The 20982-nt window shown below is 44.8% G+C and overlaps 1 protein-coding gene across 2 annotated transcripts in view; it reads left to right on the top strand.

Annotated features, from left to right (window-relative positions):
• BRCA1 (BRCA1 DNA repair associated) overlaps positions 1-20982 on the top strand; it is a 63634-nt gene that overhangs the window by 15139 nt on the left and 27513 nt on the right. For both annotated transcript variants that reach the window (XM_081883766.1, XM_081883767.1), the window contains exons 7-12: positions 2833-2926; positions 5812-5860; positions 10862-10989; positions 11342-14521; positions 15524-15612; positions 18679-18838. In XM_081883766.1, the coding sequence (XP_081739892.1) occupies positions 2833-2926; positions 5812-5860; positions 10862-10989; positions 11342-14521; positions 15524-15612; positions 18679-18838 (3700 nt within the window). The remainder of the gene's footprint in view (positions 1-2832; positions 2927-5811; positions 5861-10861; positions 10990-11341; positions 14522-15523; positions 15613-18678; positions 18839-20982) is intronic.

A 20982-nucleotide genomic window follows, 5' to 3' on the forward strand; every position in this document is an offset into this window, starting at 1 on the left:
AGACCTGATCCAGTCCTCTTCATTGTACCAGCCTGATTGCTCATGTAGCAAAGAGGATTTTCCTTCCTTTTCTCCATCATGTGGCTGAGTGCAGCGTACTTGGGGTTATCAGATGGACTCCCATCTGGGTGTTGACCAAATACAGACCCGCTTAGCTTTAGCAAGATGGCTTCAAATTGATTTGCTTAGACTATAAAATTATAAACAGCACTTGAGTTGGACTCTGAGGCTGTGAAAAGTGCTAGTATATAATCACTCCCTTTAGAATAACTATTTATTTTTAAAAAGCATCTGAATGAAAGCTGTTTTTATTGCTTTGGAGTATTGAAGCTATAATGCATTTTAATTGTCATTGAAATTACCGCTGTGAGGGATATTTTTCCATGCTAATGTGTTTCAGGGAAGCTTCAAAGAGTAACTGTTGAAAAGGGACACTGCAGACTAAAGCAGAGGTTTGTTATAACCAAATGGTTTTGGCATTGCAGTAACCTTCAAGAAACTGGGAGATAAAAGTTAACTGGTCACCACAATTAAATTTCCCTTTTTGTTTTCCCACTCTGCCTTTCTCTGGCTCCTGACCTGCCTTAAAGTCAGATCTTGTTGGTGGCTAATCATGAGTGCCATTGTCTTAAAGGTAGGCACATCAGTTAAAGGGGAGGAACCCAATCCACATCGAGGCAGCTGCCCAAGGAAATATAAGAAAATTGCAATGGTTTGAGTAGGCTGATTAGCCAGTGTTTCCCAACCTTGTGCCTCCAGCTGTTTTTGAACTACAACTCCCATCATCCCTGACTAGCAAGACCAGTGGCAAGGGATGATGGGAATTGTAGTCCAAAAACAGCTGGAGGCACAAGTTTGGGAAACACTGGATTAGCCCATAACAAAATGAAAGGGAACACTGGTGTAGATGGGTAAGGGAAGTAAAATAGGACAAGTCTGGCAAGCCAAGTGAAGAGTACTCAGGTGAACAGCTGGTCAACTAAATATCCAGTAGAGGTAAGCTTATATGTGAACTTCAGAAAGCTGGCCTAGACTCCTATTAAGACCTGAGAAATAAGTAGAGGAGCTGTGCAAGATGGAGCCAAAGGATGGCTGAGGCATACTAATTCTCTTTTGGACCTTTGGGCACCAGCAACACTTGGCAAGGAGGAAGGAAGCTTGGCATGATCTGCTATATTCAGATATCCTCCCATCACCATTATTCAGGTTAAAGTGTTGCCCATAATGAGATACCTCCTATAGATTAAATAGCCTTATTGGATTGATGCAGCTTATTTCCCTTGTGCTGCCGGGCCTAGACCAATTCTGTATTTGTCTAGCCATCTGCAATCCTCTAGTCAAGGAATATTTCGGAGGTCTCATCCAACCAGGTTTGGTAATTTAATATAGCTATTGACTTGAGTATAGATTGCAGTGTTTTTCTTTTTGATGAGTGGAAAATGTTTCTCCCAACCCTAAGGAGGCCAACACTGGTGTTCTACATTGAAGTTTTCATTCAAGATCTTATACAAACTTGTATCAGTGTAACTTGTGTGTGAGAGGGAAACCCTCCTCAAGCATTCACTGCCAAACTTGCAAAGGGGCCTGTGGGAACAGGTGGGGCTCACTGAACTCCTCAGTGATGCCCCATGTGCTGACAGTGCTCCTGCTCAAGTCAGAAGGGGACCTTTTTATGCGTAGAGTAGTAAATGCCTCAAGAGAGCTAGAATTTCTTCAACATCAGATTTTAAGAGTTCTATGGTTAAAATAATTATAATTTTATTATTTATACCTCACCCATCTGGCTGGGTTATCCCAGCTACTCTGGGCGGCGTACACCATATATAAAAAATTGTAAAACATCAGTCATTAAAAATTTACTGAAACAGGGCTGCCTTCAGATGTCTTCGAGAAGTCAGTTATTTCCTTGACATCTGATGGGAGGGTGTTCCATAGGGCAGGCACCACTACTGAGTAGGCCCTCTGCCAGGTTCCCTGTAACCTCACTTCTCTCAGGGAGGGAACTGCCAGAAGGCCCTCGGAGCTGGACCTCAGTGTCCAGGCTGAATGATAGGGGTGGAGATGCTCCTTCAGGTACACTGGGCTGAGGCTGTTTAGGGCTTTAAAGGTCAATACCAACACTTTGAATTGTGCTCAGAAACGTACTGGGAGCTAATGTAGGTCTTTCAGGACCAGTGTCATATGGTCTCGGCGGCCGCTCCCAGTCACCAGTCTAGCTGCCGCATTCCGGATTAGTTGCAGTTTCCGGCTCACCTTCAAAGGTAGCCCCACGTAGAGCGCATTGCAGTAGTCTAAGCGGGAGATAACTAGAGCATGCACCACTCTGGTCAGACAGTCCACGGGCAGGTAGAGTCTCAGCTGGCATAACAGATGGAGCTGGTAGACAGCTGCCCTGGACACAGAATTGGCCTGTGCCTCCATGGACAGCTGTGAGTCCAAAAAGGCTCCTAGGCTGCGCACCTGGTCCTTCAGGGGCATGGTTACCCCATTCAGGACCAGGGAGTCCCTCACACCTGCCTGTTCTCCCATAACAGTACTTCTGTCAGTCAAGATTCAACCTCAATCCGTTAGCCGCAAACCGCCTCCAGACGCTACCACAGGACATTCACTGCCTTCACTGGTTCTGATTTAAAAGAGAGGTAGAGCTGGGTATCAACCACATACTGGTGACCATCCAGTCCAAACCCCCTGGTGATCTCTCACAGCGGCTTCATATTTTTGTTGAAAAGTACAGGGGAGACTCAGTTTTGTGATGGACCTAAAGACTAGACTGCATCTGGATTGCATGTTAATGTTTGTAGGCCCCTAACACATCTTCTGTACTTCCCTTAGGAAGGTGAGACCTCCAACTTGCCATTACATGGTGGAACAAGGCGCTCCCTGAGAAAGAAAAGCAATTCCAGTAAAGCCGCTGTGTTTGAAATTGGTAAGTGTTTCAACAAATGGGGTCAGTCAGAATAGCAGGAGTTAGAACAATAATACTTGCCTGTTGTCATCTGCTGAAAGTAGCATCTTTGTATCCCTAAATGTGCCTGGTTGTTTTTTTTTGTTTTGTTTTACTACTTTTTCTTCAATAGTGTCCCCTTTTTTGGTAATTACGATAAGGAATGGTGAATCTTGGTGCATCCTAATAGAAGAATTGCTTACTGCTCTAACTTGTCCCAGATCGCCTAGTGGACATAGCTGAACAGGGTTTGAACTTACTGCAAACATACTGTAAACAAGTATGCTCCTGCATGCTGCTTAATTGCTCCCACATTGGTTGCTTTGCCTGGAGCTGGGGAAAACAGTGAGGCTTGGCATAACAGTATGTGTGAACCGGGACTCATGATTTGTTTCTCTCCAACATCTCTTGAGTGGTAAGCCAAGAACAAACCTTGGCTTCCACTTGTGGTTTGTTTGGGGAGAAACTAAACCATAACCTCTGATGTTCGTTCCTGTTCTAGGCAGGTCTAGTGCAAAGAAGGGTGATGCTTGCTCAGAGGAAGCCATGGTTTATTGCTTATTGTGGCATGCAAGCCAGCTCTCTGCCTTGGTTTCCCAAGACCAAATCCAGCCCAAACTTAACTTTCTGGGCCCTAATCCAGGTACACTGTTCACATTCCAGTGGACTGCCTGCCAGCATATATTTTTTATTTAAATGTTTCTATGAGCTGTAAATGGATCAGGCTATTGTGTAGTTCAATGTTTAGATAACCACATTTCGCTGTCCCACCTGGCACACTGCCAACCTTCCCTACCCATTTTAAAATGTGTTAAAACTCACTTTACCAAGGAGAAGCTTCAGGAAGGTGTATATGCCTTGATTTAGCAGGAATGATCCCTTATAGAGTTAAATTGACTTATTTGGACAAGTGCCCCTTTTAAGAATGGTTTTCTTTTAACAGATTGGTTTGAAGAGTTAAGAACCATGGGGCAAGATAAATTCAAATTGGACCCAGTGTGAATTGGGCATGTGTATCCAGGCTGCAATTAGCTTTTGGTCCTTTTAAGTGCAAGTGAGCAACTTCCCATGACTGTTGACCAGAGCCTCTAAAATAAAACCCCATAGAAAGGCCAAGGTAAAGATATTTCCCTCAGGACGTGTCCAAACCTGTGCCAGCTGTGATGGGTGCCAGGCAACATGGCTAATATGAAAGCCCTAAGTGGATTCACCAGGGATTGCCACTACTGTGACACGTGAGACCACAGAAGAGCTACCTTGACACCTGAGAACACAAAATGGCGGGGGGCAAAGCGAACTGCATTTTTTTCCAGTCAATAGTGGACCTTCCTGCTAAATGTAAAGCATAGACCACTACTGAACAAAATACAACAGGTGTTCCTTTATGCGATATCCTATACCCAGCTATCTGCACTACTATACTTGCAAATGGCCTTAAGAGGCATGATTTGCAAGTCCCCTTCAGGTTTGCACAAACCCACACATCTAGTACGGTAGATACAAAGTTATTATTTAGTGCATATCTACATAACATAAACATACATTGTATTGGTCCGTGTTGCTCCCTCCTTTGTTGCCCTGCTCAACCCACCTCCTTTTCCATTAGGGCCTATTCCCACTCACACGGCACCCCACCTTCACCGAGATTTAGGGTGCGGAGAAAAGATTTGCAAGTTCTTACAGAACTTTAATGCAAATCTATCTCCGAATGGGGGACTGTTACGGAAGGGGGGGGGGCATGTCTTCTTCACCTTCTTCTTCGCTACAATATATCAATTTATTTCCAATTGTCAATGTCAAAAGGGACTAAAATCTATAAAATTCATAGAAAATCAACGTGCCAGTTTGCTCTGATCAGCCTTTCCTCCAGGCAATGTCAGGTGCCAGACTATGCATATTTGAGACCATTGTTTTCTCATCCCCAGGAAGTGTTTATCTGTGCATATCTCCAGCTCTGCATATTCCCCCCTCCCTCCTCCTTATGTTAATCCGGTGTAGCTCTGCATATTCCCCCCTCCCTCCTCCATATGTTAATCTGTGTAACCCAACCTCCCTTTAATATATTCATGATGTAATCTGTGTAACCAAACCTCTCTTTAATGTATTCATGATGTGTTTTGCACTGTATTCTGGGACATGGAGGGAAGTTTCAAAAACTCATGTCACCCCTTTCTCACTGTTCAATCTCCTCTTGAACCTGTTGGCCAATAAACTTGGATCTTCTGCAGTTTGCTCCTGTCTCCGGCTGAGCTCATTTTCCTCCGCAGGGACCCACGGACTGAGTCCGATGAGCTGGGTGGCAGAGCAGCCTCGCACCCAGATTTTTGCCGTAACAGTTGGTGGCGCTGTGGGTTAAAGCCTCAGCGCCTAGGACTTGCCGATCAAAAGGTCGGCAGTTCGAATCCCTGCGGCGGGGTGCGCTCCCGCTGCTCTGTCCCAGCGCCTGCCAACCTAGCAGTTCGAAAGCACCTCCGGGTGCAAGTAGATAAATAGGGACCGCTTACCAGCGGGAAGGTAAACGGCGTTTCCGTGTGCAGCTCTGGCTCGCCAGATGCAGCTTTGTCACACTGGCCACGTGACCCGGAAGTGTCTCCGGACAGCGCTGGCCCCTGGCCTCTTAAGTGAGATGGGCGCACAACCCCAGAGTCTGTCAAGACTGGCCCGTACGGGCAGGGGGACCTTTACCTTTACCTTTATGAGCTGTATTGCTGATTCAGTCAACCTGGATTTTACGGAATATTTGAGGGAAAGCATTAGGTTCTGCACAGAGTGGCTACGATGCTGCTAAACCTTAGCCAGCAATGCTAATTGTGGTTTTTGAATCCCCTTTTTGTCAAAATTATAATGGTAAACCTTGTGCATTTAAGGATCAGACTCTTCTGAAGATGCATTTAAGAAGACAGATACAATCAGATGGTGAGTAGCGCCATCAATTTAAATTGTCAGTACCTTTTTGTTTACAGTATTCATTTCCCCCCCTGCTGCATCTTGGGGGTGGTACACTACCATGCTTTGCAGATGTTCCTTTAATACTTAGTAGTGCTAATGGCCCTCTGGATCTGTGAATTGCAGCTGTGCAGTACAGGTAAGAGGGAAAAACAACTCTCATGCCTTGTTACTCTGTAGCATCCTATGAAGATAAGTGTTCTGCAATGGCTGTTTCTTGGTCGTCTCTCTGCTGAGTGCTTACATTTTGTGTGTGGAATGTTTACTGTTCCTCCACCTCCTATTCTCTGGGTTCTTTATCGATATGTGAATGGAAGGAAAGGTGGCAGGGTACAGGGTGGTATTTTTCAGAAAGCTTGGTTCAGCCCAGGGACAACTGGCTATTGACTTCTAGTTTATTTTGAAGACCCAGAACCTGTGAAGTAGATCATTAATAAATTTATTGTTCTAATCTGCACTTATATCTAGGGCTCAGAAGATGTCACTAAGTTAATTATAAATGGCAAAAAAAAAGAAAGATAGCATGTACTTGCTTAATCACAACTACTTGTTCAGTGCAAGGTTTTAAACTGTCTTCTGAATCCCCAGTGCAGTGGAGCAGCTCCTGTGGGTGTTTCTGTTTGACCCAGTTTAGACATGTTAAAAAATAGTTTGTTCTTATATCAGTGAACCTTGGCCTCATATGAGGGGAGGAGATTTAAAGCTTCCATTTCTTGTTAGGAACAAAGCATAGTTACTGCTTTGGCTCAACTTAAACAAATGCTGATTTGTTCAAGACAGTTTGTCAACAAGGCAGGGTGTTATTTGTGTGATAACTTGCCTTGCTAACAAATTTTGGTTTGAACAAACCACCGTTTTTCATTCAGAGCAAGCAACAAACAATGGTTTGTACTTAACCAGGAACAGAAGCATTAAGTCTTCTCTTACACACAAGTGTTGTCATCCTGCTCCCTGTGCTTGTAACAAACTATGGTTTGTTGCAAGTGAATTTGGTCTATTTGTCTTTGAGATTTTTTAAATCCTCAACAGGGCTCTTTTGGTCAAACTCTTTTGGTCAAACTCATGATAGAACATAAATAGGATTTTGTGTACTATATGAATGACACCCCCCCGCCACAGTATTCTGGGCCAAGGAAAGCAGACATCTGTTCTCAATATGAATTATGTATCATTTTATATATTTAGTTTTCCATCCAGTTTAGAGCCTTTTGAGGATGAAACTGTGCTGTTTAACCATGCATCTGGTGAATCAGTCTTACATATGAAAACTCATGCCATAATAAATTCACTTTATAATTTTAAGTTTCATGGTGCAAAGACCACCACTGGACACACATCTGGGGTTGCTAACAAAGGAAAAATAGGGCCAGTGCAGACCCTGCTGCCCATCAGTTGTTTGTTCCTTGCTCTGCTCGTTTCAGGAGTTGTGTGAAGGGGAATGCAGAATTCAAAGGGAAAGTACCAAATACATTATATTTCAGGCCACCATCTTTGAACCATAAGTTCTACTCACAATAGTGCAGGAGGGAGAAACCATTTAAAGGCTACCTTAAAAGAGCTCCACACTTGCAACTGTTCTTCCCTTTCTTACTACTTCTACGCTTTAGTGCAATTTAAACTTTTGTAGGTCTTCCTTGCTTTAATCTGAGGCATAATAGGGTTGCCTTGTCCAGATCTACAAATCTGGGAAGCCTAATTTGAATAGTATGCCTTTTTGCTAAGTATATAAATGCCCTGCTTTTATGTAAAGATGTGTTTTTAAATTGAATTATAAATATTTAAAATTGCAACATGTTTGCATGCAACTCAATGAAGCACAAGGCTCCTGCAAGCAGTTGAACACTGAATTTGGGCTGGAAGGGGCTCTGAGGAGGCACTGGAACTCGATTGACCTGAGGTGTATCAAGTTGCAACTAACTTTAATTAAATCTCCCTCTGCCTGATTGTCTAAACAGATAGACCTTTACAGAAGTTTTTCGTTGGTGCTTTTCATGGAGCTGTTGCTGTAGAGGAAGTTTATCTCTTTCCTTTCCCCCTCAGATGCTGAATAGAAATGTAGTGGCTATCCCATAATACAAAGGTACTCAACATGGTGCCCTCCATAAATTTTAGACTGCAACTCCCATCAGCCCAATAAGCATGGTCAGTGGTCCTGGATCATGGGAGTTATAGTTCAGAACATTGGAATGCACTGCATACGCTATCTCTGCCATCATTCCTTGTACTTAACAAGAAATGTAGTAATTGTGGCCTTTTCACAGGGACTCTTCTCTTGCTGTGCTTGGTTCCCATTGAATCTATGGAACCTAAGTACAGTTAACTTACTCTGGATCCAACCCTTGGTTTGGGGGTGGTAGGTTGAGAGAGAGCTACTTGCTCACCTTCCAGGAGTTTGTTTGTTATGCAGTGTTTCTCAAACTTGGGTCCCCAGCTGTTGTTGGACTACAACTCCCATCATCTCTAGCTAGCAAGGCCAGAGCTCAGGGATGATGGGAGTTGTAGTCCAACAACATCTGGGGACTCAAGGTTGAGAAGCACAGCTTTATAGGCTAAAAAAAAGATCAAAATACTATCTCACTGCCACCTGTTATTTGCTTGTGTGGGAATTACTTCTGCATTGGAGAAAGGGTCCAGTGGCAAAATGATGAAAAAAGGGGCACTGAGTTCAGAAACTAGTACCTGAAGCACAGGTGCTTAGTTGTAGCCGTCACATGTGTGATGATTATCACATTGGGAGAGGCCAACCACACCACCTCCCATTGCGACAGTCGCCTGCCAGGCGGCACAGCTTTGGAAGATGCCGCGCAGTGACTTCCCGCCAGGCCTCCTCTGCCCCCTCAAAATTATGGGGGCTGAGCCCCATCGCAGCAGACATTGGGGGCAGGTTCTGTAGAAGCCTCAGCCCCACAGAGTTGGTGCACCTGACCTGAAGGAAGATTGGGTGGAGAAGACGGAGGCAAGGAAAAAATGTAGGTGGAACAGGCAGGGAACTGAAAAAGGAGGCAATGGAGCAAGTGGAGATCAGAGAACCTTGTGCACATGGCCAAGGGTTGATCGCTGAAAATAGGCAGGTGACTGGGTGGGAAATTTAGAGTGATATTGTGAGGACTGAACGTGTCATGCTGATTTGCTCTAACAGGGTCAATTTGTGAAGGATAACAGGACTGCATATGCTTCTTATGGCTATCTTGTTCCCGCTGAGGATTAGAATTTGACTCTGTTGCTCCCATGGCTTGTGAATAAAGATCAGAGTCACACAAATCCAGTTCTGCAAAGCACAAGTTATTCTACAGTAGCTTGTCTCATTGTAGCAAGGTCAGACTTTGCAGTTGCAGCTCTAGTCAGTGAGACCTTTGCTACTGTCTCTCCCTGCTGAAGTGTTTTAGTGGATTTTTTACTTTTCCTTTTTGCCACTGTTGTTGGTGCTGTGCATTAATCTTTAACATCTTTTCTTTGGCGCTCAGTGGGGGTAGTTGCATAGCTATACAAAATTCATTAACATCAGATCAATATATTCCTATGCTAGAAAAAAATCTTTTAATAGTCAGGGATGTCAAAGGATAATGCACACTTTAGCCCAGGTGTGGCTAACCTGTGGCTGACTATTGGGTATGCTGATTGAGGCTGATGGGAGGAGTAGCCCAATAACCTAGGAGACCCATAGCTTATCCACCTCTGCTTTAGTCACAAATAAACTCTCCCCACTCAAGCAGCCAATATATCAAAATATTGTGGCGTATCATAAAAGCAACCAAATTCACCCTAAAACCAACAAAGCTAAAAGAGAAGGACCAGCCTACAGGACCTTTTAGCAGGCACATACAGTTTACTACAGCACAGTAGAGCTCTCATGCCTCTCAAAAAATAAATTAAAAAATGGCCCACTGACCACAGTTTAGAAAGAGAGTAGGAAAAAAGGAGATACATTTCTCATTACTTCTCCAAGTAGCATGTTAAAAGGAGCAATGGATTCTGGTGGTAACTGTTAATTTATAGCTTAGCCTGCAGCATTTATGACACACATCTGAACTGAGAGGGTGAGTAACTACAGCCTGGGCCACTCACGGGGCTTCAGTCTTGTGAGTCAGCTGGTCTTCTCAGATGCAACAGGAGAGATATGCTAGAGCTTGGAATGAGTAGAGTTCCTTTTCCCTTAAGACTTCTTTAGATGACCATCATGTCATGGAAGATGGGTCAACTGCATGGTGCCTGGTTCAACAGCTGTATTATTGGAAATTTAAAAGGGATGGGCCAAGGAGAGCAACTCTTGCCAGCTCTTAATTGGTTACAGAAATCCTGGTACCCAGCGGAACAGCTGTAGTTGCTTGGGAGATGCCATATGTCATTCCCACCTTCTGTTGTCCATCTTTCCTCACTTCTGGATTTCCTGAAACAAATTGGAAGAATGGGGCGGGGGTGTGTGCATGAAGTATGGACACAGTATAGAGGCATTGTGATTAAAATTTATTTATTGAAATTTTTGCTTGCCCTTCACAAGGTCCTAGGATGCTGTACAGCAATTTAAGACACAACTTTATAGTTTAAAACAAATACAATCAAAAGAAAAGGACAGGTCGTAAACTATATATATCTTGAGTGTCAAAGGCTAGGATAGAGAGATGCGTCTTCAGCATGCAATGAAAGCTACATAATGAAGGTGCCAGATTCATATTTGTGGGGAGGGCATTCAATAACTTGGGAACTCTCACAGAGAAAGTCCTCTTCTGCCTCTTCTGATGATCTTAACGAGTGTCTGCAGGGAAGGAAGTGGTCTTTCACATATCTGAGGCCTAATTTTAAGACTTTGGATAATAATGTGAACACTTTGAAGGGTTCGTTCTTTCCTGTCCTTATTTCCCTGAACCCCTGTACTGGGGTTGTAAACCCTAATGGCAGGAACTTGGTTTTAAGAGGTTGTTTGCAGTTCATCATTTGGTCACCTGGGCATTCTTGTTTCATTCTTCTTCACAGTGTGAGTTTAAGACGTAATCATCCAGCTCGAGTTGATGAAGGGTGTGCCAAGAATGAAAGCCCAAGCCCTTTTCACATGGAGTTTTCTGAGCTGAGTGCTGAAGATGAGGCACCATTAAATATCCTAGGTATGAGGATTTTCTCTCGATGGCACCTGAAATAAGAATCCAAATGCCTAGGCATCAAGCGGGCTCAGTTCACCACTCTGGGGGGTTTTACTTGTGTCTTGTGAAATTCAGCTAGCACTCTTTTCTTGGGCCTGACTTGCTGCATTCTCACAGGGAGTCCCAGCACCTGACCACAACTCACTTCTCAAAGAAATAGCCTCCCTTCTGGGGAGCTCAACCAGGAACTCGGTTCCTAAGAGAGTGGTGGCAGGGCTTGGACTAGCTTAATTGATGGTGAGGAAAGGCAGCAGTTAAGAAAGGTAGCTGGTGTAAGAGGCAAGCCAATCCCATTTATAAACTTTTCTATTTTCAGGTGTATGTGATTATTTGGAAGAACTTGGAAACACAGAAGGAGCCAACATTGGAAAGTTAGAAATTCCTGAGAAGAATGCTGCTGTGGAAAAGAGTCAGGGTTTGTCTTCTCCAGATCCCTGCTTGGGTAAACATGACAGGAACTCCAATTCCATGCCAGAGGGCAGTCCTTGCTCTTTACTCAATATGACACAATTGGCTGATGAAGCCACAAAGCCCACTGCCGATAAACAGGCTGGTCGTGATGCAGGAAATGTTAGTACGGGGCTGCCTTCTGGAAATAAACGTGTCCTGTGTGAAAATGAGGAACAGCTACTGCAGTCACAAACTTCCCCTGAATGTTCTCTGAGTCAAGTCTCTGGGAAGAAACTGATGCGGAGCATCCAGAAAGTCAAAGCATGGCTGTCTAAAAGCAAGGAGGGTCTTTCTCCAAGATCTCTGCAAGATACTCACACACAGGAGGTGGATCAAGATCCAGACTTGTCAGATGGAGACTCTCTGGTCTCCCAGAAGACTGAACAGATTGGATACCAGAAAGTCTTCACAGTGGAATGTGAAGGTGACAGGTCTTTGCCCAAACCAGTTACCTCTAAAGTTGAGGATAAACTATTTGGGAGAACATACAAGAGGAAACGCAAATCAAACCCTCTTTGGAATAAGAGGGAAACAGTTTGTATCCAAGCAAAGGAAGGCATTGGTATGAATACAGAATCCTGTGATGCACCTGTAAAAAGGTTATCACGAAAGAGGAAGGCCACATCAGAATTGCTACCAGATGACTTCATTAGGAAGCAAGATGTGGAAGTAAATAGTAGGAGGCCTGGTGGAGATGAAGATACTGCTTTGGAAGAAGGTGGCCAAGCTCCTGCTCTTGTAGATAATAGCCCTGTGGCAGATCAAAAGGAAGTTGAGCTGCCGACTGAATTTCCTGTCAAGGAAGGGCTGTCTGTTTTGGAAACTGATTTAAATGCACCATCTCAGAGTATATGCCAGAAATCACCAGAATCAAACCTTAACCATCTAAAGAAGAAAAGTAACACTTTGAGCAAGATACGTAGACAATTAATCAAGCCTGTTGGCGAATTGCAGTTAATGATGGACAGAAGCTCCAGGTCCCCTGAGAAGACAAAGATACAGACTAACGATCAGTTAAGTGAAGTTGGCACAAACCAGGTGCAAGTCAGACGGAGCAGAAGGCTTCAGTTGTCGACAGAAGACGCCTGGAGGAGAAGTGAGCCAGTAAAGCGAGGAAGGAAACAGTTGGATAAGAGAGAAACAAAGAAGCGTAGGTGGTCTTATGAAGAAAACACGCCAATGCCTTCCATAGCAGAAAATTACCCCAATGTGTTGCAGGGCAGGCTCCAAAAGGGCCTGTCTTTGTCAGATACCAGCCTGATGGACGTGGAAGGGGATGCAAGTAAAGCTTGTGCTAACCCTCCAGCTTCTCCTCAGGTAGGTGTTGAACAAACCACAGAGGGCAGCAGTCCTTGTTGCATTGTTCCCAGCGCAAGTTCCCAGGATAGCTGCTCACTTCTGCATTTTGCTTCTCCAGAGGTGGAGCAAAACACTTCTGAGGACAAACATCTCACAGTAGCACACCAGACGGAGAAGAATGTCTTATGTACCCAGAAACTAGAGGGCGATGAGTTTTGCACAGGGGATGTGATGAGAAGCTGTAAAGCCCCTGAAACAAATGATGAAGCTGCAGGAACTTTGGAGCTGAACTCAGAAACTGAGGACAGTGAACTGGATACAAACTTCATGCAGAAGATATTCAATGGCTGCAAACGCCAGTCATTCTTGTTGCATCCGGTAAAGGAATCTGCTGCAGAAATTCAAAAAGAGACACGCCTTGGCTTGGGGGAAGATGGCAAGGCTGACTGCTTGAAGAAATCAACTTGCATCGATAAATTTTGTGAGGAGAGAAGAGATGCTGTTGCCTGTGAGGTGAACAGCTCTGTCCAAAGACTGGCATCTTGTGCTACTAGTTTCCCTGATCATGAGAGGAGAACTGAGCATCCCCAGCTTGCCTCACAAACTGCGTTCCCAGATCATCCATCCACACCGGATCAATTAGCCACCAGGAATCCTGACAGTCCCCAGCAAAGTCAAAAGCCAGTAACTAAAAAGAGTATGTCCCCTCAAATTAGGGGAGAAGTTGCAAACTCAAATCACAGCAGCAGCAGTGGAAGCCCAAATGTCTGGAGAAATGTCATCATTCACAGCAGCAGTTTAAGCGTCATTAATGAGACCCATTCTAGTATAAACAACTCTGAAGATGCAGAATCTGAAAGCACTAAAAACAAAGGGCTGGCATTAAACTCTCAGCCAGAATTCATGCAGCCATGCCCTGTAATTTGTCAGCTACCACATTCTGAATTCAGTGGCGTCCATGGTGAAAAGAATAGCCCCATGGAACAAAAGCAACTGCATAGGGACACAGAAGAAGCAACCAATAATTGCAGTACAGGCACTCCTAAGTGCTTGGTTCCCAGTAATAATTTGGAACAGTGCTCTGAGGAGGAGTACCATGGCTTTGAGGTGTCCTCGGAGACACCAGAGGGCTTGCTGGGCCCTGTCATCAGAAGCATAGAGGGCTCACCTAACCTTGGGGAAATAGAGAGGAGTGATAGCTTGGCCATGTCTCCTGGCACAGACGAGCAAACCCCACTTAAGGGAGACCTGGGTAGTGGCAACAGAAGAAGTTCCAGGCTGAGCCAAAAAGGCCTCGTTCGCACACAGCAGAGATGGGCACGGAAGCTGCCATCCTCGGAGGAAGATTCTAGCGAAGATGAAGAGTTGCCATCTTTTCAGGCACTGATATTTGGTAAATCGGCAAGCACACCGCTAGAACCACTGAAAAAGAAAAAGACATTGGGAGGGATGCCCACGCTGAAGAGCAGCAACAAATGTAATGTAGAAACCAAAGATGAGCATGTCTGTCCAAGTCAGGATTCGGAGTGCTCTATGAAGCTCTTTTCTTCCCAGTCACACACAGCTGAGGATTTCCGCAGCAGGCCTCATGACTCAAGACACTTAACTCCAGCTCCCACTTCTAGAGAAAATCTGGAAAGTCTTAGCAGGAATAAAAAAGCCACTCAGCCCAGGGATGAAGTCTCAAAAGATACTGGACAACAGAAAGATGAACAGCAAGAACAAGTGGATTCAGAATTCAATTTAGGTACGAATATATGATATTTAAAATTTATGCTATTTTGAATCCCCTACCTTCATATTGAATCCTCTCCCTTTTGCCTCTTATTACCAGTTCAGCTGAAAATGAGGTGTTTTTACACTACAGTGTACTGTTTTATGAGTTAGCTTGTGTCTGCAAGCCATAGGCCCATATATAGAAACAGCTAAGGAGGCGATGGTACCTCTTTTGATATATCCAGTTTAAGGAAGAATCCTGTTTCACTTGGAAGTCTTCATACTGCATTTTAAATGCTAACTGAAATGGAGGTTCTTGTCCGTCCCCGTAAGTGTGTTTACATTACACTATTGCCCCTCTCCTGGGTTTTCTGAATACAGAGAGGAGATGCACATACCAGACATTTTTAATATTCACTACAGCAGTCACCAGTGTGCCTATAGTGCTGAATAAAGTATAAATTGGCCCTTAGACCTTTTACAACAGGGATGGGTAAGATGGGAAACCTCTGGCCTGCAGGTGATACTCGTCTATTCAGCCTGTACTTGTCACTCTGCCCTCCTGTATTACATTGGTTTTTTAAAAAAATCTTCCATTGGTGACAATAGAAATTTTTTTAAAAGCTTAATTGTTGCATGGAGGGCGTGGCGAGCAATTTTCAGTGATGGTTGAAGCTGCTGAGGTAAGGGTTAACCTCCATGTACTGTTCATATGTATTCAGTGTTCTCAGTGCCTAACATTGAATAATCCCGGGTGCATAAACATTTGTCCCTGGCACCTAGGAATTTGAAATTTTTCTCCAGCCCTGTCACTGTATCTTAACTGCATGCTTTGAGCCCAGGCTGTGATTTTGTAGGAAGCTTTCCTAACCTCCGTTCCTTCTTGTTCTTTTAGCCAAAGCTCCCCTCTTCCTTTCTGGGGGTGATATGTTGGGCACATCTTTGTATCAAAAAATAACAAGCCTTGCCTGGGAATTATCTCCGTATGCTCTCCAATATTTTGTATGAGAAACAGGCTTCTTGTCTTTTGAAGGTGAGGAGACCTTGGACTATGACAGTGAAGCTAGCTGCTTGGGAGATTCATCAGGCCTATCTTCCCAGAGTGAGATTCTCACCACACAGGTATGAAATGGTGCAGTTTCAGGCATGGCTGTGAAGGACTAATGCAGACAAGCTGCAGCAAGGGAGGATAAGATCTTGGGAGGAGAGAAGTTTTGGAAAGCTAGTGGTATAAAGGAACCACATGTCATACTGGGAACATGGTTGAACCGTTGTCACTGGAGGCCTTTAAGAGCTGCTTGGACCAGCATGGATTAATGAGCTAGAATCAATCCATGTTATTTATTGTTTGTTTCATAACTCATTCTTCCTCCCAATGGAGCCATAGGTGGCAAGCACGTCCACTTTTTTTTTTTTAAAAAAAAGCATTCTAAAACAGTTTAAAGCATTTTACATTACCATTAGTAACATTATTTCATCCAATGATCTTTGGGTTGCCAGGAATAGTATTTTTCAGTCACCAAATACATGTTGGATATGAATGTTTTCAAAGTTAATGTTGGAGGTGGGTGCTTCTCACCAGGGTAAAGTAAAGGTAAAGGGACCCCTGACCGTTAGGTCCAGTCGTGACAGACTCTGGGGTTATGGCGCTCATCTCGCTTTACTGACCGAGGGAGCCGGCGTACAGCTTCCAGGTCATGTGGCCAGCATGACCAAGCCGCTTCTGGCGAACCAGAGCAGTGCATGGAAATGCCGTTTACCTTCCCGCTGGAGCGGTACCTATTTATCTACTTGCCCTTTGATGTGCTTTCGAACTGCTAGGTTGGCAGGAGCAGGGACCGAGCAACAGGAGCTCACCCTGTCACGGGGATTCAAACCGTCAACCTTCTGATCGGCGAGTCCTAGGCTCTGTGGTTTAACCCACAGCGCCACCCACGTCCCTTCCTCACCAGAGTAGGCATTCCACAAATGGGGAACCACTACTGAAAAGGCCCTGTCATAGGTCAGTTTCCAGTGGCGGCGGCACCACCAACAAGGCCTTATCTGCTGATTGTAGGGCCTGAGTTGGTTTATATGGGGGGAGGTGCTCTTTGGGGTACCTGGGCCCCAAGCCATTTCGGGCTTCATAAGCTACTACTAACACATTGAATTGGGCCTTGTAGCTCACTTGCAGCCAGTGCTGTGCTTAGCAACCACATTCTGCATTGGCAGCAGCCTCTGGGTCATCTTCAAGGGCAGCCCACCTTTCAAAATCCCTAGTGCTGCTGTGGGAGGCACCAGAAAGAACTTCTTTGTGGCGTTTTGCTCAGCAGCAGGTGCTTGGGAACCCCGCTGGCTTCCTTCTCTCATGTGGTGGGCAGAAGAGGGGGATGAATCTCCTTCCTCTCCTTCACTGGGCATGAAGCATTGTCCCACTCCTACTCCTGCAGAAGGGAAAGAACGGAGCCAGTGATAGTTGCTACTGCTGGGGGGTGGGGCGTTGCTAGCAAAAAGCCTGCAATAAAGTTCTTTTACAGAAATATTTCAATAAGATTTCTGCTACCAGCTCCCTTGCAACTGCTGCAATTGTAATGTATACTTCTGCATGCATTCAGCAAGCTGACTTATGTACAAAAGAGAAATTTCCCAGTGCTGCAAACCTTTCTCCTTCAGCTGAGGAGGGTATCCTTGTGTGGCTTACTCCTCCTGCTAACTCTAGTCAAGGTTTTCGTTCTCATTAAGTTTGTCTGCTCTTCTCAAGTAGAAGGAACACCTCCTAGTCCTAAAACGTCCTGCTCTGATACAACAAGTCTTCATTAAAGCTCTATTCCTATTCTGTTTTTTACCTTAAGCTTCTGAAGGTTCTCTTCTCCCCCCACCATGCTTTCTGAATTATAATGGTGCAAAAGGAAGTCAGAACATCATAAACCTGGCTGTGCTCCATGCTGCCCTCGTGGATCTTTGGGAAGCAGCTAGAATGTGGTTTGAGTCACAAGAAGGGCACCTCCTCCAGCCACCACCGGTTCAATGGGAAAAGTCCACTGTGGAGGGGAGGTCTTTATTATAATAACACAGACATACAAGGGAACTATTTTGGCTGGCATCAAACCAGCTTTGGTGAAGGACATGAAAGGGAGGAGGACAAGAACATTGAGAACAAGGTAGCCAATATGATGCCCTCCAAATGTTGGACTCCCAAATCCTATCTGTTTGCTAGGATGGACAATGATCTGGAAGTTGGGAGTCCAGCAATATCTAGAACATGCCAGTCAAACTTTTCATACCAAGTGGGCCACAAGAGTACTTTGACACGAAACCTATTGGTGGGGTGGGGTGGGGAGAAGAGGCCAAAATTTGATGCACACACTCCCCCAGTACCCTTGCGCTGCCTTCCAGAAACTGGGTAAGTGAGGTGCTGGGCTTTGGGAAGGAAGTATGAGGCTCTGACAGGGTCCTAGAGCCCTCCCACCTCCTTCCCAAAGCTGGGAAAATGCTAACTGGGCTTTGGGAAGGAGGTGGGAGGACCTTAGGACCCTGTCAGAGCCCTCATGCCTCCTTCCCAAAGCCCAGCACCTTGCTTAACTGGCTTTTGGAAGGCGGCACAAGGGCCGTGGGAGAGGGAGGCATCCAGTGTTGCTAAAGGCAAAAGAAGCATTGAGGGTCGCATGTGATCCTCAGGCAACACATTGGACTGCCCTGATCTAGAAGGCACCACATGGGTTGCTATAGGACTCCTTCATGGAAGGAGAAAATAATATTGCTCTTACCATGATATGTTCATTCTCTTTAGTGCAGGCATAGGAAAACTCGGCCCTCCAGATGTTTTGGGACTACACTCCCCATCATCCCTGACCACAGGTACTGTTAGCTAGGGATGATGGGAGTTGTAGTCCCAAAACATCTGGAGGGCCAAGTTTGCCCTATGCCTGCTTTAGTGGATATTGGTATCAGTATCCTACTCACCCAGGTATGGTTGTTTCACTGCTTGTGGTCAGGCTGCGAGAGACTCCCAGGGCTTTCAGTCAGAATAAATTGAGCACTGAGGGTGTCTTTTCTCTTCTTTTCCCCATCGAACTTCTCTGTGCCCTTGCTTACACCTTTGTATTGCACCACAACGTTGCCTTAGATGGGATGCAAGGATACTCTCTCTTCACTGAAAAGAGATAACTTATCATGGGCAAATCCAGTGTTCTGTTCTCTCGTCTGCAGCAAAAAAATGCCATGCAAAACAGCTTAAAGAAACTCCAGCAGAAGATGGCTATTCTTGAAGCAGTTCTCAAACAGGGAAGCCAGAATGCTGTCCGTGAAGGATCACTGCTTCCTGGTGAGGAAGGTGATTTCACTGGAGGACAGACAAAATCAGCAAGGGGTGAGCAATGTAGTCCCTTCTATTTTTTCTCAGGAAGATTGCCTGGGTATTAAGAATGCTTTCCTACTTCTTATCAAACACCTTGAAATAGACCTGTCTCTTATTTTCTATTTTCAAATATTGCATTCTGACTTTCATTGTAAAAGTCATAAGCTACTGACACAAAGAGATGCTAAACCTAAGTTAATTACTCTTGTCAGCAGCTGACTTTGCTAACAAGCTACTTTGAATAGGAGATAGCATTGAACTACCAATGTGTTGTCCGAGTACACAACAAAACAATCTCTGCTTCTCCTCCCCTCCCCTGCGCTCCCTCCCCTGAATTTGTTCTGGGGATGCAGAGCAGATTTGGGGCAGCATAGGGGAGGAGAGGGAACTAATCACATTGTTCTAGAAATGTGCAACTATTTGGTTTAGTGCCACTCTCATGACGGATACCTCTGCATGCAGTACTGGAACTGGGAGTTCTTCTAGCGGAAGGTGAATTGTGCATCTTCCACCAAGGTAAAGCCGTCCTCCATATAGATCCAGCTTTTAGTTAAAAAATCAACTCTGTTTTCACAAGATTCAGGAACCCATCCTTCCTTCTTTCTTCCTATTCTCATCCAACCATGCCCCTTGAACTGGACCAGTTTGCACTGGTCACTGCCAGACCTTCAAGTTTTATATTGTCAGAACCAAGTCCCTGCATCAACACAGATTCCTCTTCTTCAATAAATTAGGCCTTGAGAGGAGGCTGTCCCTGGCTTCCTCAGTCAAATGGCCCTGGGAATGTTAGTCCTAGTTCAGTCTTCCAGCAACATTCAGATCCCAGAGAGTATCCTGGCTGACTCTTGTCGGCAGTGCTGTCTTGCTACACGGTTGCTTTCTGAGAGAGAGAGCATTGCTGGAGGAGATTGGTGCATACCTTTGCAGTTCCAAGTTTGCAGCAAGGCCTACAGCTGACTCTACTTTAATGAGATCAGTACCATTTGCCACATGGTTCTGCTTCCTGCCACCTTTCCTAGGCTCAAACTTCCCCTCTTCCCAACCCCCAAAGAGGAGTGGTACAAGCCTGACATGCAACAAACATGAATCTATGGTAATCAAACAGCTTAACAGCCTATTAGCTTTCCACAACAAGCAGGAAAGTTTCCAAAGCTAACATAGGTACGTGGAGTAAACCCTGTGTCTCTAGCCTACAATGTACAGCATATGGCCGCTCAATGGTCACAGTTCATTCCACAACAGTGATGCGACTTCAGCATGCAGCACAAATGCTCCATTGGAAGAGTTTTAGCAGGGCCACCTCTTATTTTGTTAAGCATTACCAGTTCAACATACTTGCTTCTGCTGATGTGGCTTTTGTAAGAATGGTGTCCCTACAGACCCTTTGCCCTTAGACCCTGAGTAGTGAGGGGAAAGACCAGGATATTGGTACAACAGTTGAACATTCCAGTTTAGGTATCTTCCTCCACTAATAGAGAACAGAGCGCTGAACTTACCCTGGATATTTCTTCTCATCAGTACGTGGAAGGATATCCAGTCGTACTCAGGCTCACCTTCAAGTTCCCCTGCTGGTCATAGGGGAGATGAGGGATGATGCATTTGGCTTCCGAGGCATACAGTTCAGCTTGGTTTGAGTCTGGGGATCCTTTTCTCTCCTTTCCTCTTTCTTCCCCCCTTTTTTCTAGTACTGTAGTGTTTTTACAGTTATGGTGGTTGTTAATGTATTGGCTGTACCATGTCCTGAAACTGAGTTGGGGGTCCTTGTCTCAGCAGAAAGGACAGCACCAAGATTTTCTTAGTTCCTCCTTTGGAATGAGTAAGAGGAGTAATCTCCATTCACAGTTAAGATGAGAAGGAACCTTCTCAGCAAGTCCAGTGTTGTTTGCCCTCTTCTGATCTGTTTATCCTTCCTCTTTAATTCCAGAAACAAATGTTTCTTCTGCCCATTAAAGCACCACGCTATAGTTTCTGCTGATGATGCAATACAGAGTTAATTTTGCATTTTTACAGAGGAGTTTATGCATCAGTTTGAGCTCTGTTGCCATGGCATTGGTTTTAAAATGCATTCCCATCCCCATATTGTTGTGACAGTGTATCACATTAGCTTGTTTTCTTTAGCTAGATAAAGCCCAGAAGCTACCTTGGCTTTGCAGGGG

This window comes from Podarcis melisellensis, assembly GCF_964234715.1.
Source record: "Podarcis melisellensis genome assembly, chromosome: 13".
In the NCBI taxonomy this organism is placed as follows: Eukaryota; Metazoa; Chordata; class Lepidosauria; order Squamata; family Lacertidae; genus Podarcis; species Podarcis melisellensis.